This window comes from Mesoplodon densirostris, chromosome 3, assembly GCF_025265405.1.
Source record: "Mesoplodon densirostris isolate mMesDen1 chromosome 3, mMesDen1 primary haplotype, whole genome shotgun sequence".
In the NCBI taxonomy this organism is placed as follows: Eukaryota; Metazoa; Chordata; class Mammalia; order Artiodactyla; family Ziphiidae; genus Mesoplodon; species Mesoplodon densirostris.
The window spans coordinates 33,295,050-33,323,048 of NC_082663.1; the positions used below are offsets into that span (position 1 = coordinate 33,295,050).

The following is a 27,999-nucleotide window of genomic DNA, read 5'->3' on the forward strand; positions in this document are numbered from 1 at the left end:
AAGTTAACATTGACTAAATCACAGAGCTTATTCAAATTTCACTAGATTTTCCCCTGATGTCCTTTTTTCTGTTCCAGGATCCAAGCAGGATCCCATGCTGCATTTAATTGTCATGTCTCCTTAGTCCCCAGTCTGTGACAGTTTTTCTGATTTTGATAACTGTACTATGGTTCTGTAAGCTGTTAACATGTTGGGGCTGTTGGGTGTAGGGTATGTGTGAAGTCTGTGCTGTTTTTGAAATTTTACTGTCTGTACTATTTGCACAGTTACAAGTCTAAAATTATTTCAAACTAAAAAGTAAAAAAGAGGATATCTGTTATCAAGAATACTATTGAAGGGTGAAAGTTCTCCAATGAAAGAAGACATTTGTAACACTTTTATGTGAGAATAGGCTCATATCCAGAATATATCAAGAATTTCTACGAAGTCACCACAACTATCCCCTAGCATAGTCTTTTATGAATTAGCACGTAGGATTCAGATTTCAACTATAAGGTGTTTATTTGGAAGAAAGAAACCTCTTACCAATGTTGCCTCACTGGCACAAACAACATAAACATATGGTAGAGTTATCTTGATTATCAAGAAAAGAAGTTCATCTTGTCTGACCTTTCAAAGGAAAGTCAAGGCCAGATAACTGAAGATACAAGAATAGTGGGTCTTGGAGAAAAAGTTTGGATGAAATGCATAAACAATGTTCAAAGAGATAAAGAAGGATGTGCAATGGCAAATAGTTTCAGAGGAGCCTCAAACCCTGGAGTCGAGAATCCCACAAGAAGACAAAGAATGATTAAAATATACTTCTTATATACTTCTTGAAGAATAACATGTTTTTCTAATGAACTTTGGCTTGTGGTTAACTAAGAAAACAGTTTTCATTTTTCTCCTATACTAACTAACTCCCTTCTCTTTCTACCATTTTCCGTGGATGTAATCTATAACTCAACATGCTAAAATACAAATAAATTGACAATACTGTTTGATATTAAGTACATTTAGGTTTCTTTCAGGCTTCCAAACTGATGAAACTATATGTACCAAATGTAGTTTGTTGAAAGAATGAGTGTTTTTTTTTTTAATTACTATACAAGAGAGTTAGGAATGATTTTTACTATATCATTATAACTGTAATGACTATAACGTAGAACACTGGTACCATAGCTGTTCAAAATTCTGATGTTCTTTAACATCTGGCGCATCACTCTAAGAATTGTATAATATAACAAAAATGGTAGATAAATTAATTCATTATTATTCAAAGTTGCTCCAGAAAGAGCTTAATCTAACTTGACATGTGTGTGGATAAGAGTGGCTGAGGGAAATGAGGAAAGGAGAACTGAGAAAGAACGGAAAAGGCAAGATAAAGGAAAAGATACACAAAATTCATGCAGGAGGACCCATCCATTTGCACAAGGTGAGTCATAAATTTGGTTATATTTCCAGCACGTTGAAAAAGACAATTAAATTTTAATGATTATTTGCATGTAAGAAAAGCTCACCTGATTCCCAAGAGAAACAAAATGATCCTTGAAACTGAGAATGAAGAGTTGTATCTCCCATGAGTTCTCATAAAGGGGACATTGTATTTTGTAACATCCTTTCAGTACATAAAGCAAGAATAACTTTGTTCTTTAGCATGCAAAAACAAAACTTTTCAGGAAGTCAATATGCTGTATGCTAGCTCTGTGGATTTTTACTGCTACTGCTCTGGAGGAAATCCTAAACTTTATATTTCTCAGGCAATCGTTACTAAATGTAATTTCTCTCACCTGACATTTTTATAACTAGTTTGTAGCAGTAAGCTTAAGAAACCAAAGTTCAGCTATTCTATTGAGGTAAAATGTAGAGCCATTTGTGTTAACATTCAAGTAAGCTGGAATGGAATTAATACACTTTCATGAAAGTTAAAGACTATGACAAAGTCAATACTGAAAGAGAGACCCAGCCTATCTCCTCTGCAGGGAGAAGGGCTGAAGGAAAATTCTTGGATTGAGCCAAGACATTCCTCAAGAAGTGATCTGGGGTCTGTTGATGCACAAACAAAAGGATAATCAAAGCCACAAGATTCTACTTAATATAGCATGGTCATAGTTACTTTAGTGTGGAAAATAAATATAAATAAAACCAAGTGCTTTACTTAGAAAATCTCAGTAATATATTTAAACAGCCTTTAATTTAGAGTGATGTAACTTCTTCCTGTTTCCTCCAAGAGAAACTCTTTGCAACATAAATACCTAGGTAATTGACTTAAATTGCTACAGAGAATTAAATATAAACCAGTTTAGTATGAGTGGGGAGAGGTTTTATCAATTCTTTACATAATTAAATAGGAGAGCCAATTATTTTAATATTAAGGTCATCCCTAGTGCTTGGACATGTCATATGCAGACAATAAAATGCTTCAAATTACCAAAGAATGAATTAGTGATTATAGATTGTTTAATTACCTCTTGGAAATGCCAGTTAACCAAAGGACTGCTTGCATTTATGAGGGCAAAATAACTTGGAGTCTATTTCAAGGTCAAATTAAGCTACATCTCAGGTCTCTTTAGAGATTTAAAAGCCATACAAAGTCAATAAAAACCATAATATTTTACTATTTTTTGAACTTCTCCTCCAAGAAGATAAATTTAAAAAGTCTTTCATGGTGGACTAACTACAGTTGCCTTCCTCTTAGGCAGAATATTGATATGAAAAGTCCAGGCTTTCAATTCATGAAGAAAGAAACATACAGATATTTTAGATGGAATGCCCACCAATCTAAAAGTCTGGGGGTCAATAGTTGCCCTTAAAAATAGGATAAAACTATATTTTGCATCCAGCCAGTAAGACTGTGCCAACAGAGTTGATGAACATTTTAGAATAGTTCTAGTAAATCCAGTAGTAAATCTTCAGCAGACACTTTATTGACTTGAGATTTTAAAAATCAGCTCTAGAATATGATGGACTATAATTAAGACCTCCTCAGAGAACAGTCTTAGATCCATACAAGGACAGTTGAACTTCCTTTGTAGAAATGAGAAGACAAGACACTTTAGGTGTCCATCTGAATGTAAACATCCACCTAAATCAATTTTTTTCTTGTTTCTTTGTTTTGGCCATCCAGCTTGTGGGATCTTAGTTCCCTGACCAGAGATTGAACCCAGACCCTTGGCAGTGAAAGTGTGGAGTCCTAACCAACTGGACCGCCAGGGAGTTCTGAATCAATTCTTTTTTTTTTTTTTCCTTTTTTTTTATTAGTTTCTGCTTTATAACAAAGTGAATCAGTCATACATATACATCTGTTCCCACATCCCCTCCCTCATGCCAATTCTTTTTTTATTTAAGATCTTCTGAAACAGATTTATTTCACTGAGTTCAAGATAATGAATTTAAATATTATTTAAATATGACAAAATAAAAGGGGTCTCTTCTGATTTTAATTTTATATATGGGCATGCTAATTTGAACAACTTTTTTCCTCTCTTTGTCCTAGTTTTGGGACAAAATATGTGAAGATTCTCACAGATGTGCTTGCATTATTTACAGCTGGGTAGATTTCCACAACCTAAAGGGAGAGTACATTACAATTTTCCAGTTTCTGAGTTTCTCTCTCACATAAGTGAAGTAGTTTTGGTGGTTTCACTCACTCTTTAAAGACAATAATGAAGAATGAAGGAACACAATTCTCTAATAACTAGTCCTATCAAAAATGTCAACATGTTGGACTTCCCTGGCAGTCCAGTGGTTAAGACTCTGCACTCCCATCGCCAGGGGCATGGGTTTGATCCCTGGTTGGGGAACTAAGATCCCGCATGCTGTGTAGTGTGGAAAAAAAAAAAAGTCAACATGTTTATAACTCAAGTTAATCAAAAGGAAGTAGGGGGCAATCAAAGATAAATTTGACCCGAGGGAAGAAAATTGTGAAACATAACAGGGAATATTGAAAGCTATAGAAGAAAGTCGGAAAAATACTTACTAATAATATCAGGAACAAAATAGCAATAAAGGAAAACACATAGCCTTTATAGTTAGTTTGGGGAGAGAATGATTAGGCTAAGTAACATTGGCATTTATATCTTTATAATTATAATGTAGCTTTTTCCCCTTAGGAATAAGCACCAAGACTATAAAGTCCCAAAAGGTTTATAAACGGAAGACTATTATAATCAAGACACAAAAAGGAAAGGATTTCCTGACCATGAGAATTGTTCACTCTTGGTCTTATTTTCTGAGAACTTATGAACTTCCCTTTCACAAAGGCCCTTGATAATTACAATTCTCCTGTGTTGGAAGTGGTGGTATGATGTCACCTGAAGGCAAGGGACAACTCGGGCAGAAGGAAGGGAACAATTTCTGTGCAACTATTTTGCACCAATCTGTGCTATAGTCTCTATACAAGGCATCACATTAAATCCTCCAAATAAACATGGAGCCCTGGAGAATTCAGTGTTGCAGAAGTCAGAAAATGTTACACATCTAATGAGGAGCAGAGACTCAGACTCAGCCCGGTTGGTCTGACGCCCCCTCTGTGCCTTTCTTCTATGCCATGCTTCTTTCAGGGATGGGATGGGAGTGCATTTGAATGCTCACATCTCTTTCAGATGAAGTTAACTGTTCATCTGAACCAGCAATTACATTTAGTAAGAAAATGACAACATCTTCTATTTGAAAATAAATATTTCTTACTTTTTGATTTATGAGCACTGGAGCATCATGTAAGGAAGAGGCCCAATTTACAAAGTCAGTCACATTAATCATCCTGGCTCCTCTGAGAAGCTTCTCTTTCAGTTCAGTTGCATATTTTCTTGTTCCTCCTCTTATGAATGAAATAACATCATCAATGAGGTTGTCATTCATGATGTTTTCTGAGAAGAGAAAGAAGATATAAGTGAAGCATGTATAGTTCTGTGACATCTGATAGACATTTATTAAACCCCTTTCATAAGGTATAGTCTAGTACATTTATTTAATTTTACTTATAAATAGTACTTACGTAATTTTTTCACCCCAAATCTCCAAGGGTAATTTTATTAGTAGTCAATTATAGATTTCAATCATCTTTTTAAAGAAAATATAAATGGTATGTTGCTTGAGATACATTAATAATTTAAAGTTCATCACCTAAGCACATGCACACATGGGAACACGACTCTTGATTGGATACATTTCTTGTTGCAGACTTAGCTTCATAATTATATTTTGTATAAGTTTGCTTTAAACTATTTTAATATTATAAAAAACTTCAGAGTATAAAAAAGAATAAAGTAAAAAGCACAATTTCTTTCCACCCCAATTTTTACGTTATTTCTCCCTCAGCCTCTCCCAGACTAAACCGCTTTTTTAAAGTTTTGGTGAATCATTTAGAATTGTGAATTTTTTGAACTAAAAAGTAATTTCAAGGTGATTTTTGTTCATCCTTCCTTATTTTTATAGATGAGAAGGCTGCGCCTCAGAGAGATGGAGTGACTAGCCCAAGATCACACAGTAAGCTTAATGGCCAAATTTTGAAATTATGACATTTGATGGCAAGGTCAGTTTTCTTTTCACTTCATCAGTAGTTTCCAAGCATGGCCACATGTTAGTGGCTGGTATGCTTTTAAAAATATTAGGTTTACCTCTCTTCTACTTCTCCACTATCAGCTGACTCTTTTTTTTTTTAACATCTTTATTGGAGTATAATTGCTTTACAATGGTGTGTTAGTTTCTGCTTTATAACAAATTGAATCAGCTATACATATACATATATCCCCATATCTCTTCCCTCTTGCGTCTCCCTCCCACACTCCCTATCCCACCCCTGTAGGTGGACACAAAGCGCTGTGCTGATCTCCCTGTGCTCTGCATCAGCCGACTCTTTAAATCACTCTTTAAGTGAGTCTCAAGCATTTGTATTTCTGAGAATGCTCTCAAGTATTTCTGATTAGAGTAAAAATTGAGAACTCCAGCACTACCTCATGCTTATAAATCTGCTAATGATTAGCAACAGAAGTAATATTTATACCAAAAAATTATATTTTAAAAAACGTTATGCACTGATTTAATGTTAAGGATGGATTAGGTATTTTCTTTTTTTCACCCAGTTTTATTGAGATATAATCACGTACAATACGGTATAAGTTTAAGGTGTACAGCATGATGACTTGACATACATATATATTGCAAAATGATTATCACAATAAATTTAGTTAACATACATTACCTCATATAGTTATAAAAATTATTTTTTTCCTTGTGATGAGAACATTTAGGATCTATTCTCTTAGCAGCTTTCAAATACATCACACAGCAGTGTTAACTATAGTCATCAAGTTGTACATTACATCTCCAGTACTTATTTATCTTATAACTGGAAGCTTGTACTTTTGACCAATTGGGTGGAGGTGAATTAGGGATTTTGAGTCATGTGGAAGATTGAGTTAAGGAGATGGCTTTGGCCTTCTCCTTTCTTGATGGACACAGACAACACTGCCACTAGGCCATTTGAAGCTTTGTTAAAATTAGGGGAAATAAAGAAAACTTTCCTCAAGATATTTTTCTACCATTGGGCTTCTACCATTGCCATGATAAAAATACAAATCTGCAATGACCACAGTGTGAATGGCTGTATTCCCCAGAGCTGTGCAGTTCATGATCTGCACAATACTGATACCATTGAATACATATCCCCAGGTTACTTGTGTTTATAATGGTTTGGGAACCACTGTAAAGATAAAATTGCTTTTGAGAATTCCCTGGCAGTCCAGTGTTTAGTACTCTGTGCTTTTACCACTGAGGGCCTGGGATCAGTTCCTGGCCAGTGAACTAAGATCCCACAACCTGGTGGCTTGGCAAAAAAAGAAAAAAAAAAAGATAAAATAGTTTTTAAGCACTTTCAGTTTGTTGTTGTTGTTGTTATTGTTTATAAAGAGGGGAGACAATAAAGAAGGCTCATAGTGACAGGGCAGTGCTCATTGACCTTTCCTCCTTCTTTTTACCCTAGTAAGTTAGGCCATACTTACCAATTTTACCATCACCCCTCTTTGAGCATTTGTCTGAATTAATTTTTCCTGTAAATTCAAGTGCAGCATTCAGAGATAAATCCAGATTAAACCCGAGACATCTCTGTATATCCCTTAGTTCAACACCTGTTTAATATATTTAGTTAGAAATTATTAGATTATGTCTATCAACATCATAAACAAATTCCAATTTTGCTATTATGTAAGAAACATACTTACTTGGATTCCTAGACATTATTACTGAACTCAAATGCAAGGTTATATCTCCCTTGCTTTGCCTTCATATTAGAATCTAGTGGTCTCCTTTGACTTTGCTTGTCAACTTAATGGTAAAGGGGCTATAAATTTACCCCTTTTTAAAAGGGACATGAGTCAGACAACGGTGGTTATATTCCATCCTTTATCTCTAATACCATAAAAGGGAGACAATGTCTAACATATATTGAATGATTATATGCCCAGCATCATTCTAAGCATCTTGTGTAAATCAACTAATTTAATCCTCTCATTGACTTTCTGAGATAAGTTTTATTATTATCCTCATTTTACAGATGAGCATAAGGAATAACAAAGCAATTAAGGAACCTGCTCATGGTACTCAATTAGTAATTAGCCAAGTAGGTATTAGAAACAAGAGCTGTCTGGCTATTAAGCACTTCTCTGTATCAACTTCATAATTTGGTCACGGGATGCATCAACATCTCCTGATCCTCTTTGGAAGACTCAGTTCATCATTGAGGTAGGTAGTTTGTCACTTTGGGCATATGGTTTAAATATATGACACTTTATTCTGGTCGTACTAATGCTGTTTAGTAAACATTGGTCTTGGGAGGTGACTCATTGTGGTGTGTGGTTGCTCCAGTTATAACGAAGAAAAATCCCAATATTTACTCAAGTATATAATTTATTGTCTAATCTCCTGATTTAAAAGAGGAAATTACTTCTTCATTTTAAGAGTAACTTCCCAGGCCTGAGCTCATTGATCATATCAGTTTTTGCTCTTATTTATCATTTCAGATCACACACACACATACACACACACACGTATACAAACACGTGGTTGTTTGTCCTGGAAGCCAAAATGCTTTACGAAAATGGAAAGGGAGAAGTTAAGTTAATCCCAGGATCCCATGGTGAGATTTAGAAGTAGAGATCTGAGGCATTTAGTCATTCATTCATTCAATGAGTATCTTTTGTGTACCCACAATTACTGAGAACTTAAGAAATACACAGTGGAATTTCCCATGGTAAAGCAGGAGGGAGGATAAAAATGGAAGATAATGCTAGAAATTCAGAATACTAGATTTCCAACCTTAGCCTTAGAGGCATGAGAATTCTGATTCGAAGATGAGGATGAAAATACCTAAGTGACCCCCTAAAGCTTAGATTCTCTACCTCAGCTGTGGACCTCTCCACAACCAGACAGAGTCTGGATGCCACAAACTGAGGTGGAGGACATGGCTTGAACCTTGGCTGTGGCAAAGCAGAGAAGTGAGAAGAACGACTTCCTCTTCAAAGACCCAGAGTCCACCTAATGACCTTTGTCTACTAAGGCCAGAAGGTAAGTAGATATAAGTAGGTAGCTCTGAGTTGTCCAAGATGAAAGATTTCAGCCCATGGAGTTTTTTCACCAGAGCAACTCTTAGCCTGAAGAGTTCTTTGTGTTTTGATCACCTTGCTGAGCCTTTCTCTTCTGATTTTCAAGTTACTTAAGACACATTTCTCTTGTGCCCCTCCCCCACGTGATATCTATCAATATAGCCTACTGGGCAGGGCTCCTAGAGACCCCATTATGCCATCTCACTGGAATAACCTTGTGAGGCAGTATAAACCAAGAAACCTCATACTCCACTCCCCCTGGAAATGCATCTACCGGCCCAAGACTAGACTGAGGCATCAAGAGCAACTGGTTCTGGCCATTCATATTTGTTTCATCCATAAAGGGTTTATCCACTGTGGGGACAGTGTCAGGCTTTAAGATCAGAGCTGAATCCCATTTTTGCTTGACACAGCCAGAGGCTAAGGAGAAAGAGCCATGGAAGGCTTTTGGCAACACTTCCTTCCCTAAGAGACACAACCCAAATCTTTGAGGGCAGAGAGAGGAGATATGCTGGCATCTTTCACCTCTTTAAAGAGTGCTGTAACTAAGCCTTAATTACTCACAAAATAAATATTAAAACTTATTAACATAGAAACTTGGCATCTAGTTTATTCTTAAAAGGCTTTGAGGAAGTCTTTAGGTCAGGATGTTAATTATGTAGCACATAGGCCTATTCTGTGCATATGGCAGACACTGATGATCAATCATAGACTCTTTTCCAAGATTCAAGTGTGGTCAGAAACCTATTTATGGACCCAATTCAACTACCACCCCATAGTTAGAATTGTCATCATATGAGGTAAAATGAATTTTCCACTCTTGCTTTAGACTTACATGCTGTTAACATTGTTTCTTCCTTCCTCTCTTAGAGAAAATTTAAAACATTTCCTTTCCAATTCTGAAGAATACTTTGGAAGATAATTGGCATACATATAATTGAACCAGTCTATGGATTAAGCAAGAGGTTATGTAAATGATGTCTTTTGTACTTTTCACCTTTTAAATAGTATTTCACTAAAAGCAACACCACCAAATAATATTATATTGCAATATGATTTTGTGCATTTCTCAGTAGTGTTGCTGAGTAGTACAGGGCCAAGTCATCTTGTCTGAGGTGGAAGTCAATTTGCTGTTTGATAGGATTTTAGAGGCCAAAGGGCAGGGAGAGAGTTCTCTCAAAGAAGCAGGTTACAAAACTCTACTCTAAGGCCTTTAACCATTGGAATAGGATAACACTAGAAATAGTGGATAGTTACAACAATGTTGGAAGTTAGAACTCTATTTCTAGGTATACCTGTCTGGTTCATGGAAGCTTTATCCAAAACATATATTAGTTCATAGAGTCCTCCTAGAGACCCAGAGCTACTGTAGTGGGTTCCATATGTTTCCAAAAATGCAAAATATTCCCCCTTTTCATAGGTAGCTGGTAGAGCTTTTATAGAATCCAAGAAAGTTGTTGTCAGCATGACGTCCCGAGTTCTCATCACAAATCTTCCCAGGTGAATGACTCCTTTTACATGCAGCAATATTTTTTCCTTTGTTGTAGAGCAGAAGAAAAGAAATATGAGTTTTATCGCCATTATTTTGAATTCAAAAATCACAAAATTTAGAATTTCCATAGTCAATACGTTTTTAGCAGTGACCGCAAGCTATCACCTTAACCCACTTGGAATGACAAACTTAAAATCCTATCAAAACTGTTGATGAAGATGTGCAGAAACTGGAACTCTCTCACATTGCTGGTGGAGGGGTAAAATGGTACAACCACTCTGGAGAACTGTTTGGCAGTTTCTTGTAAAAGTCAGCACACATCTACCCCAATGGCCAGCAACTTCACTTCTACATAAGATCAGTAAAAAAAAGTAGTTCACAAAAAGACCTGTATGAGACTTTTATAGTGGCTTTGGTCAGAATAGCTTAAAATTGAAAATGACAAATGTCCACTGACAGGGGAATTAATAGACAAATTGTAGTCTATTCACACAAAGGAATACTAGTTAGCAATAAAAGGGAACAAACTACTGATACAGGCAACAATATAAATAAATCTCAAAAATATTATACTGAGCAAAAAAGTCAGGCACCAAAGAGTATATACTGTATGATTCTATTTATATGAAGTTGTAGAACAGGTGAAACTAAGCTGTGGTCAGAGAAATCTGGTCAGTAGTTGCCTCTCAGGCAGTAGGGAATTGATGAAAAGGGCATGAAGGAATTTTCTTGAGGTGATGGAAATATTCTACATCTTGTTTAAGGAGGTGGTTACAAAGGTGGATACAATAGTCAAAACTCATCATGGAACTAAATGTGCAAAATATTTTCATTTTATTGTATGTAAATTACACCTCCCTAAGTTGACTTAAAAATGTTAACAATGGAAGGAAATGTAGACGTTATATGTGAAGCCTAATTTTATTTTACACATGAGGAAATTCTGATACAAAGGTATCAAATTATTTTCCCCAAATCACACTGAGTCTGTGGCAGAGATTTGTCCCAAAAATCTAGGTCTCAGGTCTCTCTGTGCCTTCTACTAAGTCCTCTCAGTTTTTGATAACAGGAGGGACAGATAATATTCTAAGCTGTGGCTTTCAAGCCAATCTAAACACCTCAGCAGTTAATGTTCCCAGGGATGATGGCTTAAATTTCCGAAGGAAAACTGAGGCAGTCACAAAGAACTATGTGATTTAATGCTATAGACTGTGCTGGCCAAAACTAAACTACAACTGACATCCATGATTTTGTGGAAGGTTCTTTTGAAGTTCTCCTGCTGTAGTTGTGGTTAGCACGTGTTGATTGCATAGGAGTTTAATACTTTATCATTTTTTTAAAGGTACATCTTGGTGTATACAAACATCACACCAAACTTTTTATGTTTTAGAAGCACAATTGTTCACACTGCATGACTTAACTTCAGGTGATATTGGGTGATTCAGTATCTAACAAAAATCTTAAAGAAACTTACTCCATATATATGTTCTCCACCTGATGACTTGCATAATAATTTTTAATGCAACCTCAAAGATGCACAAAACATATTTGGATTCCCTCTCGTTTTTGCTAAAATTAGGTGTATCTTGTCAGAAAGACATTATGTTCTTTGACTCAACTTATTTATTCCCATCCAGATATACTCTTGTTTCTTCCATCTTAAAGGAATAAAGATAATCTCTTGGCCTTACTTCTTCAGCCATTTGCCTCTCATTTCTTTGCCCTCATTAGAAGCAAAATTCCTTTAAAGAGTTTTCTGTACTGGCTGTTTCCAATTCCTCTCTTCCCAGTTTCTCTTAAATTTAACCCAGTCATGCTGCTGCCCTCACTACTCCAACAAAACTTCTCTTTTGTTCAAAACCTCTTCTGAAGGTCACCAATGACCTTCACAATGCTAAAGCCAGTGCTTCTTAGTCCTCATCTTTCACATATTAGCACATTTGACACAGTTCATCACTCTTTTCTCTTTGATAGAATTTATTTATTTTTTGTTATCTAGGGTAGTTCTTCTCAAATGTACAGTGTGAACAAATCACCTAGAGAATCTTGTTAAAACACAATTCTAATTCAGTAAGTCTGGGGTAGGGTCTGAGATCCTAACTTCCCAGTGATGTTGTTGCTGCTGGTCCATGGACCGCACTTTGAGTAGCAAGGTTCTACAGCATTACACTGGCCCCATCTTGCTTTCCTTCACTCCTCTTTCTTCAGACCTCTTTCTATTGAAGTTCCTTGAGTTTAGTCTTTGAGCTTCTCTTTTCTATCCACACTAACTTCATTAGTGGTCTCATCAAAGCCTATGACTTTAAGCACCATCTATATATTAACAACTCTGAAACTTAGAGCTTAATCCCAGACCTCCTTCCCAAATTCCAGACTCATAACATCAACTTCCTATTTGACATATCCAGTGGAATGTAGACATCTCAAACTTAATCTAACTAAAACTTAACTACTGGTCTTCTTCTCCAAACCTGCTCTACCTGAAATTTTCTCCATCTCAGTTGATAGCAACTCCATCCTTCCAGTTGCTCAGGCCAAAAACTTTGGCATTTGTAGAGTCATGTTTGACTCTACAACTGTCCTTTCTGAACTGTCATCATCTCTCACTTGGATTCTTGCAATAGTTTTAACAAACCTTCTTCCTTTTGCTCTTAACTTTCATAATCTCTTCTCAACAGTACCCAGAGTAATCATTGAAGATATGTTAGAATATGTCAACCTTCTATTCAAAACATTCCAATGGTCCCTCATGTCACTCACTGAAAAATCCAAACTGTTAGAACAGGCTGTGAGGCCCTTTATGATCTGATTCAAGGTAACCTCTCTAACTTTTTCTCCTTCTTTTCAGTTTGGCCCAATGGGCAGGTATGTTCCCATCTTAGGGACTTGTCTTTAATAGATCCTTCTGCCAGATATATCACCCCAAATATAACTATTTGACTATTTCCTCTCCTTCAAATCTTTATTTAGAGCTCATCTCCTCAGTGAAGCCTACCCTAAGCTTCTTTTTTAATACTGCCATCTGCCCAGGATTGCCATTATGCTACTCTACATTTCATTTTATTCTATAGCACCTATCATTTTCTAAATACTATATAGCTTCCTTTTTTACTGTTATGTTTGTTTCTGTCTATCTCCCCCTGCTAAACTTTCAGCTCCATGAGAAGAATCTTTATGCGTTTCGTTCACAAATGTATTCTAAGCACATGGAACAGTGCCTGGCCACATAGTAAGTCCACAATTAAATATTTGTTGAATGACTTAAAAGATTTTCCAACTGCACCCTTTGGGTGAGTGTGCAGGTGGATATGGAAACAAAGTATTGATCGACCCATTATACAATTAGGCATAGTATAAGTACTAAGAGTGAATGAGTATTATTTTTTTAAGTGGAAGAAGGGTATCTAAATAGGTGACTGTGATATCAGAAAAGAAAGAGTAAGCATTTTACCAGCATCATACTGACTACAGAAAGTATATTCTATATTTATTCCAAAGGCGATGAAACAAACTTCTAAATCTGGCTTAAATATTAAAAAACAAACACACTTTCAAAGTCTCAAATTAAAGGTATGATTACAAAGTAAGCAGACCAATTTCATATGCAATGTGTACAATTTCATGGCATCGTTACTTGAGAAATACACTTTACAGTTAAGTAAATAGCCATCATTCTAAGACATTACAGTGAATTACCAAAATCCCTTAGTATGATTTTTCATTGTACTTCTGAAGAGAATATAAATTAAACAGTCTATCACTGCAATCTCAGTCAAAAAGCATGCTCTGAATTCCCTTTTTTCTTTGGCTGTGCCACACGGCATGTGGGATCTTAGTTCCCTGGCCAGGGATCAAACCCGTGCCCTCTGCAATGGAAGCACGAAGTCTTAACCACTGGACCACCAGGGAAGTCCTAAAGAGTATGCTCTGAACTCTTAATATGCTTGTTCTGTTGACAGCCACAAACATCTCACCCACTTATTACTACTATCCTGAAGAGATTTTTCTCCAGTTAGCATTCTTCTTCTGGGCCTTCAAAGTACCTACACATTTGAGGATTTGTTGAGTATTATTTTTCTTTCTCTTATGCACTCTATCTGCTCTAAATGATTAAACTTAAAAGAGGAGTTTTGGTTAGTTTGAAAAATATTCCATTATATTCTCTATATTAAATGCTTGGTCTTACCTTCTTTGAAGAATATGACAACAACAGTTTGTAAGTTTCATTTTTGGAATATGTAAATCGAAAGGTACCGTGGACATTTAAATGACTTGAAATGCTTTTTCTGTCAGAAGGTTTTGAAACTTTATTTTCCAACCGTCCAATTGCTTCAGAAGGTGTGTATTTTATAGTTAAATCTGCATTAAAATTTGATTTCTTCTCTTGGATGATACTTCTGAATACTTGCATCTGTCCATCATAATATTCAGTTCTGAAATTTTTGTCAGCTTTGGTCTAAAAGAGAACAGCAAAGTGTTTTTGAAAACAACATACAAAAAAACCACCCAAAATAAAAATAAAAAATCAGGCAACTTATTTGAAAGGGAGTAGAACAAAGAAGTTGAGCCAAGGCAAGAAAGTGAGACTGCTAGGGTTCAAATACAGATCTGATGACTTTGAGAACATTAAACGATAACCTCTCTGTGCCCAGTCTGATTCCTAGTGTGTAAAATAGGGATACTCACCATACCTGGCCCAAAGGTTGTTATAAGGAGTCAATGAAATAAAGCATATGAAGGACTTAGAACATAGCAAGCTTTCAAGAGTTAATATATTAATAATTAAAAAGCAAGTTGCATAACAGATCAGATGCACAATATACTCCCATCTGTGTAGAAAAGGAAGGAAAGAAATGATAAAGTTAAGCCTTCCTGAAGACTTATGGACCAGGCACTGTTTTGAGCTTTTTTTTTTTTTTTTTTTTTTTTTGCAGTACGTGGGCCCCTCACTGTTGTGGCCTCTCCCGTCGCAGAGCGCAGGCTCCAGATGTGCAGGCTCAGCGGCCATGGCTCACGGGCCTAGCCACTCCGTGGCATGTGGGATCTTCCTGGACCGGGACACAGGTTTGTGTCCCCTGCATCGGCAGGCGGACTCTCAACCACTGCGCCACCAGGGAAGCCCTGTTTTAAGCATTTTATACATGTTAATTAATATAAGTAGAAAGGCCAGGACTTGAGCCCTGAACTGCCTCTTAACGTTTACACTCTACTGCCTATTTAAAAAAAAAAAAAGCCTTTACGTGCATAGAAAATTGCTGGAAAAATAGACAAATCATGGAGTGATTGCCCTGGGTAAGGGGAACTGTGAGTAAATGGATATCTGGAGTGGCAACAGGCTTGCTTTTTCTTGCATCATCTTTTATGTGGCTTGGATTTTATTTATTTATTTACCACATTCATTTTTTGCATAAAAAAAACTAAGTAACCTAGTTAAAAATTAAAACTTTCCATTAAAACAAATGAACTTATTTACAAAACAGAAACAGACTCACAGACATAGAAAACGAACTTATAGTTACCAAAGGGGAAAGGTGGGGGGAGGGATAAATTAGGAGCTTGGGATTAACAGATACACACTACTATACGTAAAATAGATCATCAACAAGGTATTACTGTATAGCATGGGGAACTATATTTAATATCTTGTAATAACCTATAATGGAAAAGAATTGAAAAAGAATAAAACTGAATCACCTTCCTGTATACCAGAAACTGACACAACATTGTAAATCAGCTATACTTCAATAAAACAAAGAAACAAATGAAAACTTTCTTTGCCAACTTGGTTATTGTCAGGCCTCAACGGGAGGGCTGTTAATCTCAACAAACTCTCTTTCCAGAGGTCCTCTGTAACAGGCTGCAACTCTTGTCTGGAAGGAGACACTCATCTCTTCAGTCAGTGGCACAGACTGGACTCAGTAGCATGCCTTGGGTGACTGTTCTGCACGAGGAATGCTGTGGTTTGAATGTTTATGCCTCCCCTTAAATCCATATGTTAAAATCCTAATGCCCAATGGGATGGCATTAGGAGATGGGGCCTTTGGGAGGAGCCTTCTTGAAGAGATTCGTGCTTTTATAAAAGTGACCCCACAGAGCTCCCTAATCCCTGCCAACCATGTGAGGATACAACGAGAAGTCTGTAACCCAGAAGAGGGCCCTCACCCAACCCTGCTAGTGCTCTGATCTGAGATGTCCAGCCTCCAGAACTGTGAGCAATAAATTTCGGTTGTCTCTAAGCTACCTGGTCTCTGGTATTTCATTATAGCAACCCAAACAGACTAAGACAAGAAACCTAAAGTCACCATCTAACGGGAAATACTAAAACGTATATAATTTTCGTTAAAGAAAGGTGTACTGGGAAAAATGCTCAATGCAAAGGGAAGAGTAGCCTAACCACGTCACTTCCCTGTTTAAAATCTTTCCACCTTCCCACTGTCTTTAAGATAAAGTCTAAACTAGACTTATTCCAAGTTAATCTCTCCCTGACTGTACTCCAGCCCTCTGGCCTCCTTTCTATTTCCACAGCCTATGCTTCTTCCCACCACAGGGCTCTCTTATGCTGCGTTTACTTTCTGGAATGTTCCTTAATCCCCCAGCCTCCCCCAGCCTCCCATAACACAGACATTATACACACTCACACACACATACTATATATCCCTGGCCTGGTGGATCCCTACTTCTATTTCAAGTTTCAGCTTAACCATCACTTCTTTAGGGAGACCTTTACTGATCCCACAGACTAACAAATATAAATATTTATATTTTAGAATATATTTTAGAATTATATTTTAGAATATTTTAGAATTATAGAATAAATATTTAACTTCCTATCTTTAAGGTAATTTCTATAATTATCCCCATTTTACAGATAAGAAAATATAGGTTAAAAAATTTGTCCAAGATCATACAATCATACAACTAGGAAGTGGCCCAGCCAGCAATGAAACCCAGGAATTCTGATTCCAGGGTGGAGCTGTTCATTCTTACGCTATACTGCCAAAGAGGGCTTGACAAGTTCTGAGTGGTAAAATGAAGAAAGAATTCATGGAAAATGTTGCCCTGAACATGGCCTTGGAAAAAAAAAATATATATATATATATATAAAGGTGATTCAGTTTGCTGTACACCAGAAACTAACACAACATTGTAAATCAACTATACTTTAATTTAAAAAAAGAAAGAAAAACGAATAAGATTTCTATTGCTTTGAAAGCTAAGACTAGTAGAAGCAAATGAAGACAATTCCACTCAGTCTTCCATGATGAGAAGTGCCAAAGTTGAGCAAAATGGCACCAGGAAACCACCTCTCTCTCACTCTTCTAGAAGGCTAAGGTCTTCTTAGCTCACTGGATTCTAACTGGTTGCAGGATAGGAGTGGAATAATTTGTAGGCTCTTGCACTTATACCTGAACTGGTTAGAAAAGAACTGGTACTGGGCAGGGATCAACTTAGCAGTGTGAAGGATTGCTTGCAGGTATAAGGGAATGTTGGTCAGGGTGTCAATTAGAACGTTGTTGAATGGTCCTCTTTCACTAATGCTAGGATGGTAGTTGTGAGTAGAGTCTGAAACCGTGAGGGTGGGGTCACCCCAGGAAACCTAAAGACAAGAGCTGGATTGAAAAGCCAAAAATCCATCCATCAAAAAGAAGTCTGAGCTCAACGATAGGCATTCAGAGGTGGATAAATATGTAGAATCGTTTTGAAGAGAAGAGCAAAAGTCTTTGAAGAGAGGTCAAGGAGCAAGATTATAGAAAGTAGGAAGACACATGGATGGAAACAAGTTTCTTTATGAGAACCAAATAAACAGATGTTGGAGAAGCAGAAATTAGAGAGAGGGGCAAGGGTGCTTACATCTTCCAGAAGGCCAGGCATATTGTAGGGGTTAGTGAAATCTATCCTGTTTAAAGATTTATCAGTTAATGCTTCTTGAAAAGAAATAAACATTAATCTGGCACTGGGAGTGGAGGAGATAGAACACCTCAACACACATTCCAAAGTTCAAATTGAGGAGGCTTGGAGAGCAAGTGGGAATAAAAGGTAAAGAGAACTGTTAAAGATGCCACTAAGATTTTGTATGTACAAATAAAGGATAAAACCATATACTATTTACTATTATTATTAAAGCCATCTCTTACTAATTGAGAGAAGGAACCAGGAAAGAGCAGATTGCCTGCAACCTTATGAGTCATCCTCAGCTAAAGTACCTAGCCAAGCCACACCCACATTCCTAAACTTTTAGCCGTTAAATTTTGGGGTAATTTGAAATTTAGCAATAGATAATGAATACAATTATCTTCAAAAGATCATCTTCTCTGCCTAGATCTTCAATATTGGTGTGTTCTAGGACTCCATTCTCTATGTTCTTTTCTTTCTCATTGTACACCTCCTGGATGATCTCAAGCACTATCAAGACTTCAATGATCCTCTCTCTGCTGATGGTATTTAAATCTCTGCCTCCAATTCAGGCTCCATCCTCACATTCATATAATCTACTCTTGGCAAGATAACTCCAACCAGATGTCAATCATTATCTTCTTCTTGGATTTAACTCTTATTTTGGTAGATCCCCCCACTCCCCCTTCCAACACACACACACACACACACACACACACACTTCTCAGGTCTTCTTTGATGGCCCATCATCCACTGGGGGTCTCCATATTTTTCATCTATTGTGAGTTTATTTTGTGTTAGACACTCTTCTAAGCACTTTGCACTTATTAACATATTTAACTTTTCCAAATTCCTACGAAGTATGTCCTGTTATTATACCACTTTATGATAAGAAACTGAGATTCAGGAAAGATAAATAAGTTGCCTGGAGTCACATGGATGGTAAATGAAGGCACTTATCAGAATTCAAATCCAGGGAATTTAATTCAGAACTGGGCACTTGACCATATGCTCCACTCTCTCCAATTCTGTACTGAACTCTTAGTTCTCAAAACTGAGCTGGATTTCATCTCTTCCTCTCAGCCTCTACTATTATAGACACAGTTCAGTTTTTCATCATCTTCTTCTTGGACCATAAAATAGCCTCCTTCTGTTATTATCTCTGGTATTGTCTCCTTAAAATTCATCTCCACAGGGACATCCCTCGTGGTGCAGTGGTTAAGAATCTGCCTGCCGATGAAGGGGACATAGGTTCGAGCCCTGGTCCGGGAAGATCCCACATTCCACGGAGTAACTAGGTCCATGCTCCACAACTAATGAGCCTGCGCTCTAGAGCTTGCAAGCCACAACTACTGAGCCCACGTGCCACAACTACTGAAGCCCGGGAGCCTAGAGCCTGTGCTCCACAACAAGAGAAGCCACCACAATGAGAAGCGCACACACAGCAATGAAGAGTAGCCCCCGCTCTAGAGAAACTAGAGAGAGCCCATGTGCAGCAACGAAGACCCAATGCAGCCAAAAATAAATAAATAAAACTAAATAAAAAATTTAAAAAAATTCATCTCCACAAAACACAAAGATTTAAAATGAAACTATGACCACATTGCTCTCCTCAATGGCTCCATTACCATGCTCAGGATTATGCCCAAGTTACTTAGTATGGCATATGATCACCTTCATAATTGACCCCTGCCTATGACTCCAAATTTGAACTCATATAAGTACATTGTAGGCTGTAGTTCCTTTCAGGATAGCAGTTTCTTTAGGCACAGTATTATTTATTCCTTGGGAACAGCAATATGTAATAAATAAATCACTGTGTATATATAAATTTTATCTGTACACCGCCAGGTTTTCTAAATGGGCTCAAGCTGATAGTAGAAAGAGTAGTTGAAATGTTTATTAAGCCTCTGTTTTCAGTTGCTGTCAACTTTAATGGCGATTCCAATTATATGTTTTCTTGAATATGGGTTCTTCCCTTCATTAAAAAAAAAAAAGCATTTGCTTTTTGAAAGAAGAGTGTCAATATACTGCATGCATTTATTTATTAATTCATCAATCATTTGTTTAGCCTGCTTTACGATGTTAGTTTCTCAGGATTCCATGGTAAATAAAATGGCTAGAAATTCAACTAAGGGTATATATGATACAGCAAAACAAAGACCAGAACAGAAAGGAAAGCAAAGGCTGTTGCATTAATTTGCAGGAAAGTCATGTAATGGAGGATTCAGAGGAGAAAGCTGAGGGTAACTTGGCAATCAAAAGCCAGATCAGGAATGACCTTTTTCCCCCTGCCAAGGGGATTGATTATTATCCTGCAGGCTGTAGGGAGACATCACCAAATTTAAGCAACAGATTTCAGAGGCAGCATAGTTCTGGTGAACACAAGGTTAAGGATGTGGCTGGAGATGTGAGTGACTCGAGTGGGACAGATATAGGAAGTTAAGAGACAGCAAGAAATTATTGGCAATTCACATGATATAAAAGTTATTCAGGACTCTGTTAGGATTTGGGGTGGAAAGGATGATTATAATCCAGGTGCATTTTACAAACCTTTGTTGACCTACAAAATCTTACATTCTCATGAAGATCCAGATTTAAAGAGAATTATAATGAAAACCTTAAACCTGATTTACAAGTTGTTACTTTCAACAACAAAAGCAGAGAAGACTAAAGAAAAACAAGTGAAAAGCAAGTAATTCCTAGATGTAATCATCACTTTTCCCCCCATAATTGCAAGCTTCAGTTGTTCTTGATCATACTTACAAAATACTTACAAAGCAGCCAGTAAACCTTCACTTAGAATGTAACCACTAATTATGCATTTAACCATAGCTAAGTCTTTTACCATAGCTAAGTGTTCTTATATTCTAAAAAAGAATAGAAAATATTTTTTTATTGGAGTACAGTTGTTTTACAATGTTGTGTTGGTTTCTGCTGTGCAGCAAAGTGAATCAGCTATATGTATACATATATCCTCTCTTTTTAGGATTTCTTTCCCACTTAGGTCACCACAGAGCATTAAGGAGAGTTCCCTGTGAAGAATAGCAAATATTTATTGAGTATTTGCTAGTGCCAATAACTTTCTGAATGTTTCACATACATAGACTCATTTATCTTTACAAGGTAGGCATTATTATTTCTGTTTTACAGATGAGGAAACTGAGGCATGATGAGGATAAATAATTTGCCCAGATCTCACTGCTCTTTGGGGCAGAGTTGGGATTCTAACCTATGCAGTGTGTTCTAGAGCCACAGCTGCATTTGAAACAAGAGGCACTGAGGGAGTGTAAATGTATCAGAGTAAGGTGTCATTATCAAGGGATATTCCCCATGGAATGATAGGCTGTAGAATTCTTTCAAAAAATGAAAGACAGTAAATTATTGCCAATAAGCAACTAAAACAAGATTTAAAAAATTAATTCATCCAGTAAAATGTTGTTGAGCACCTACCTTATACATATATTTAGTTGAGTATTGGTAATAGCTATAAGGAAGAAAAATATGCATTCTTTGTCTTCAGGCACTATAATAATAACATACACAAAAAAGTAGGTAAAATATGTCATTGAATATTAGAAAGTGCAGAAAGTAGCCCTCTCTAAGAAGTCAAAATCGAGATTTCCACTCAATAAGCTCATGCACATTTTTTTATGTTCAGCTATTCATTTTCCAAGACCATAACAGATTAGAATAAGGGGAGCATCAGAATTAATAGCACCAAGGGTGTGATCTGGGGACTTTAACAAGCCCCCAGCCAACTCCATCAGCACTCTTTCTCAGGTGGCACCAAATTAATACTCAGGTCCATAATCCTTGTCAGTTTTTTTCTAAGCTTGATGCTAAAACTCATCTGAAGGCCTTAATCTGATCTGAACTGATAAAAAGGTATTGTCTTCATTTCTTCCACTTTGTGTGAACATTGGTTAATTTTTCCATAGATATATTAATGTGTTTGATTCTAAGATGCTCCCAACTCCACCTGGGTTGTAAGTAATATATACATGGTAAGCACCATATCACCTTTGTAAGATCCAAACCCTTCTGAATGTGGAAGTACATCTGTTTCCAGGGTTGTAGATAAGGGAAAACAGCATGCTTACTCTCCAAATGTAGCTTCAAGATAAGTCCCAGGCAAGCCCCCAGCCCTCACTTCTTGGTTCACACCAGTTACTAACCCTACAGAGAAGCTAAGAGGCTGGTGACAGTGACAAAGACAGGAAGACTATACAGCACAGACCTGAGAACTAAAAAAATAAAACAACAGGGCTTCCCTGGTGGCGCAGTGGTTGAGAGCCTGCCTGCCAATGCAGGGCACACGGGTTCGTGCCCCGGTCCGGGAGGATCCCACATGACGTGGAGCGGCTAGGCCCATGAGCCATGGCCGCTGAGCCTGCGCGTCCGGAGCCTGTGCTCCGCAACGGGAGAGGCCACAACAGTGAGAGGCCAGAGTACCGCAAAAAATAAAAATTAAATTAAAAAAAATAATAAAACAACACAACAATAACCCTTCCTGCATCAGCAATGACAGAGGTTCCCTTATCTTTGGCATACTCTTTTGAAGAAAGTAGAACATGTATAATTCTTTTTAGAAAGATGATAATCTTCCCCTCGAAACATGTACTTAAAGAAGGTTAACCTAGCATGATGGGAAAGATCAATAATCCAAAATGTTCCCTGTGATTTGTGAGAAACTGATTTTATTCTCGACTTATAGGCACCAAAAATATGAAAACGTGGTCATATGTGAAAAAAGATGCCAGTCAAATAAGTAGGGACATTAAATCTTCAGCATTCATGGGAGAGCATGATCACTTCAGGCTGCAATGGGTAGGGGTTGATTTACAACATTGTTAGAGATAAAAGGAATATTAACTACAATTATTGAAAAGTATTTATGTTTTCAAACTGGTGGGAGTGAAAATGATAATGAAGGACATTGTAATGACTGAATAAAGTGAATTTTATGGGTCACCAATGGGACCAACGAAAGAAACAGATTATTGTAGCTACTGGTTCAGAATAAACTAATTATTATTATTTTATTATATCTTGTTTAGAGCCCCCAAAATATCTCTAAAGGTGATAAATATTAATCCTTTGAATGAGGGGGTATAGTTTGTGGATGGCTCTAGAGAATTTAGGTGACTTGTAGAAAGGTGGTAGGTTTGAGGTAGCATTTTGTAGAGTAAAAATCACTTTAAGAAATAGTTTCACTAGAACTGGAGGAGTTTGAGGTGAGTGACTACAGCCACTCACTTTAGTCAAGCAGGTTTTACAAGGGGGACTAGTGAAGGAAAACAAATGTAAAGATGGTTTTTCATCAGTAGGTTAGCGAAAACCGAGCCTCAACAGCATGGAAGCACTGTACACAGTCCTTAAATCAGCACTAATTTAATTTTTAGTTTCATCAGAACCTTAGATGATTCTTTTTACAGAGTTTAAGTATTTCCCAAAACTCTATCACTGGGTGCATGTTACTGAAGATTGATTGTAGACTATTGCATATTTCCTAAAGAGACCCAAGCTACATCTCCTCTTCTTTAAGTCAATCTTACGTTCACATTAAATTTTCATTCTACTGAATTTTTCTTATTTTTTAGTAGGAAACTTATGGAAACAATTTTTCAGCTAAAGCTGAACAATGTGTTTTCTTCTGAGGATACTTACTTCATAGGCCAGGGAAGCCACGTTCCAGGGTCTGCGGTAGTATGTCAAGGTGTTGCCATCCCAAACTCGGTCACAGAGTCCATTGTAGTACTCGTTGTTGAAAGGGGTGTTGAGGGGATCCATCCCTAAGACGTTGATCCTGAGTGAACAGAGTAACATCAGGCGTGGAGACACCAGGAGCTAATGCGAGGCAGCCCTCAGTCACTGGGGGAAGAGAGCTTCAGCTCATGTCCCCATCACCCATGTGATGATGGGATATAATCAGGAACAGAAGCAAGAGCCTGGTCACCTCTGCTCTGTGTCCTGGGCGGGAAGTACATATTAAGAAGGTCTTATAAACTCTTCTAGGCAACTAGGGCACCATTGAGCATAATGAAAGAAATGCAGTAAGTAGGAAGCAAGGGTCCATCTGGCTTCAAGAGTGGAACTCCACTGATGTAACCCTTAGATAGCCTCCCTTGGTGAACTAAACGCCAATGCTGTAATACCACGGCTTTAAATTATTTGAGAACAGAGCATCTCAGGGGGGCAGTATAATTTATGCATATAATTTTTAATCTGTGAATCAACATTGGGGCTCTTTCTCTCTCCATTCTCTTTAAACTTAAACCTTTCCCTCCAGCTGTCTCATTGATTGTCAAGAACCTTGTTCCCTCCAGGCTTATTTTACTCCTATTATACTTACAAGAGGAACACTAAAATGTCATCGTCTAGCAAGGCATTCTCAAAAGTTCTACTTTTTTCTCCCAGCAAAATATTTTTATTTGGCAAGCTTTAATTCAGAAATAGGAATCTTGTTTAGCCTAAAAAGTATTTACTTTGATTCGTAGGCCAAAAACCAATGTATGCAAAAGAAGCAGTTCATTCTCTGTGAAGTACTAATTGGCGAAATAGTCATTGCTGTCTAGACTGTATCTGGAATAAATGGCCCCAGGGCAGGGAGGCCAAATGGAGGTTTGCTCCTCACATCTATAACTTAGCTTGGCACAAAAGCATAAAGTCTTCCATTGTTCTGGATCACATCCCTAACTCCAATGAGCTGGATTACAAAGCTGGTTGTTGGTTTCAAGAGCAATTTGTCAAAGGATGTGGATATGACTTACTGCAAACCCATTGCTAATGCAAGGAAAATAAGTGGACGAGTATCCTAGTGCCAGTTGGTTAGTTAGAAAACATCTTTATATAAACAGCACATTCTTAATAAACTTTGAATCTACACAGAAAATGAACATTATAGCTCAGCTTGAATGAAAGGCAAGTTAAGGAACTGATTCAGGAATACCTTTCTCAAGGCTGACTGTATAACTAGAATTAACTCCTTCTCACTTTTTTGCTCCCCCAAAAATACTTTTCATGAAAAACGCTATGGCCCTAATTTCTAATAAAGGGCCAAAAATTAGACCTAGTCACTCGAATAAAAAAGAGAGGAAAAGGGTTTCCCTAGTGGCGCAGTGGTTGAGAGTTCGCCTGTCGATGCAGGGGACATGGGTTCGTGCCCCGGTCCGGGAAGATCCCACATGCCGCGGAGCGGCTAGGCCCGTGAGCCATGGCTGCTGAGCCTGCGCGTCTGGAGCCTGTGCTCTGCAACGGGAGAGGCCACAACCGTGAGAGGCCCGCGTACCACAAAAAAAAAAAAAAAAAAAAAAAGAGAGAGAGAGAGGAAAAAAGAAACACTATATGTCTAGTTTACTTTCTTAAATATCTTATCCTGGATGGGAGATTAAAATTTTGACTTTAATTTTTCACCCATCCCTGCATCTACAGACATGTGAGCAATAAATAGTTTAAAAAATATTACTAAGGTTTCAATACAAAGACACAGAATACTGGAAACCAAGTACATTTTCTTTATTTTGTAGTGAACTTTTCTTCCATATATCTCATTAACACTGCACCTTTTTGTGTTCAGTGAATGAGGACATTAATCTTTGCTCATAATGGTGATGAATTCTTAAGAGTACTATATCTATGGGTAGTGTAGTGTTTGTAATAAACAGTGGATAATATTAAGACAGTTAATACAGTCCTTGATCTCATTAAAATTATATTCAAGGTAAGGGGTTGGATATAATTACCAATTTCAAACAATAGTCCAAGGACGAATATACATGTGCCAAATGAGTAGTACAGGTAAGTGATGTACAATGTTCCCAAGAGGAAGCGGTCCCCATGGCAGGGTCATAAAAAGGGTTTTAGAAGGAGTAGGATTTGATTTGGGTTTTGAAGGATGGAGCCTGAAGGGCAGGAGGAACGAGGGTGCAAAATTCTGCAGGTGGAAATGTATATGGCATGTTTTTGCATAGTAGTCTCCAGATTTTTCTGCTTGTCTAATCTATAAAAAATGTTGATAAACTATGCCTCCTTGAACAGTTTTAGTTGGACATCTAAAATGTTCCCTCAAGTTTAAGTAGTTGCAAAGGATATAACTTCTCAGCAAGCTGTAAATATTTATGCTTGAAAATATAATTATTTTGCCTCTTTTAAAAATAAATCCAATGGAATATAAATTCTATAGTGATGATGGGTATCAAGTGACTACAATGTTTATATTTCTTTACCAGTTGGATGTTTTATGGTATTCCTTTTGATTCTTTCTTCTTTTAAAAATAGACCTTATTTCTTAGAGCAGTTTTAAGATTCATGGCAAGATGAGTGGATTATAGGGAGATATCCCATAAGCCCTTATCCCCCTTTTATGCTTGAATCCATATTTCTATTCCATTTCTGCTCCAGAATTTTAACCTAATGTAATGTAGTTTTATGCTTGGAAGTTTTAATTGATCACTTTTTCATACTTTTCTGTATGAAAAAGGTATTAATTGAAAATTTTAAAACATTAAATATCCTTTGACCATAAGGTCTAAGTATTTAAAAAATTCTTCTGGATTTGAATTACCATTATTAGTAGTGTATTTAAGTATATTAAAATTTTAAAATAGTTAATAAATCTAAGTAAAATTTTATTGGATAGTTATCTCTCAATGAAATGAATGGGGTTTCCTTTTAAATTAATTGATTAGCTACTGTACCCATGGATGAATATTACTTATTGCTAGAAAAAGATAGGGCTGAGTACCAATTTTATTTCTACTTTCCATTTTTATAGAGGTAAATGCTGAGAAATTTAACTCACATAAATAAGTAGATAAGCATAGAAAGAATTTTGTCGCAGCAATGTCACTCAATTCTTTGATCTTCTGAGTTTTATGCCCCCCCCCAAAAAGAACACATACTAGTCTGCCATTAAAAGTTATTTTTATAGTCCATTACCTGACAATTGATTAGGACATCATTCAATGCTGTTGGTAAAAAGAATTGGAGACCACTTGACTTACAAGGCTTGACTTACTTGAGGAAACTATTATCATAAAACTCACCTATCTCCCCCTTGGAAAGTCATTTTGTACCCCATGCTATACATACCCCAGCTTGAAGGTTTTTGTTTCACAGAACAGCAAATTGCCCAGTAGGCTAGATCCATCTGGAAAGTTACAGTGAAGCTAATCCACAGTCTAAAGTACAGCTAAGGAAGAAATGTTTCAAAACTTCTGACTTGGTTCCACTACTACAGAGACAGACAGGCTAGTCTAGAATGAGCCAATATTTTGTTCTGCCAAGAAACATGAAAACTTCTCATGGATGGAATGTCATCGCCTGAGAAATAAAAAGCATGTGTTTTTTGGCAGCACTTAGAGATGCCTGTTTTCACACCTGCACCTAGAACCGTAGGCAGTTCCAATTTACCAGGTGAACTGAAGAGCAGGCTCCCTTCACAGAAGTGGTGTTATGCTTAGATCAAACACAAAAGTAATTCCTTGTGTATAGCACATCATTTACAGCTGGTTTGGATTTATATCTTTTTCAATGAATTCAAGATGGGTTCGGGATTTCCCAGAACACCTGTGGAGAATCTCAGATTCCTACAAGACAAGAGGCTGAAATATGTGTGATACAGGTGAATTCTCCTGACATGAGAATTTAAGTGAGAGTCCTTCAAATGAAAACAAATATAAATGTATTACTATGAGTACTTGTGACTTTCATGTGTAAAAGAATCTGACTGTATATTACTTCTGATAAAACTTGTTGAGGTTTTCCAGAGTGGACAGTTTAGAAGCATGTTGCTGTGATTAGGATGTTTACTGCTATTAGTTCTATTTTGGTGTAGCCCCATAGCCCCATATAAGCATAATGAAGATGTATAGTAAATAAATATGTAACATCAATGGTATTGAAGAATATCATAACTATAACAAAACATGTTATTTTGAAACCTCTTCCTAAATCTTAATTACTGATTTATACTACTCTTCTATGCTCTTAATTCAAATATTTGGGTAATAAATAGCTACTTAAGGAGTTTCA

General features: G+C 37.0%; 1 protein-coding gene across 1 annotated transcript in view; it reads right to left on the reverse strand.

The window, feature by feature from the left end:
* C9 (complement C9) overlaps positions 1-27,999 on the reverse strand; it is a 48,375-nt gene that overhangs the window by 3,417 nt on the left and 16,959 nt on the right. The window contains exons 5-9 of the mRNA XM_060091655.1: positions 23,635-23,773; positions 14,258-14,527; positions 9,875-10,115; positions 6,981-7,106; positions 4,669-4,847 (exon numbers count right to left, since the gene is read on the reverse strand). Of these exons, the coding sequence (XP_059947638.1) occupies positions 4,669-4,847; positions 6,981-7,106; positions 9,875-10,115; positions 14,258-14,527; positions 23,635-23,773 (955 nt within the window). The remainder of the gene's footprint in view (positions 1-4,668; positions 4,848-6,980; positions 7,107-9,874; positions 10,116-14,257; positions 14,528-23,634; positions 23,774-27,999) is intronic.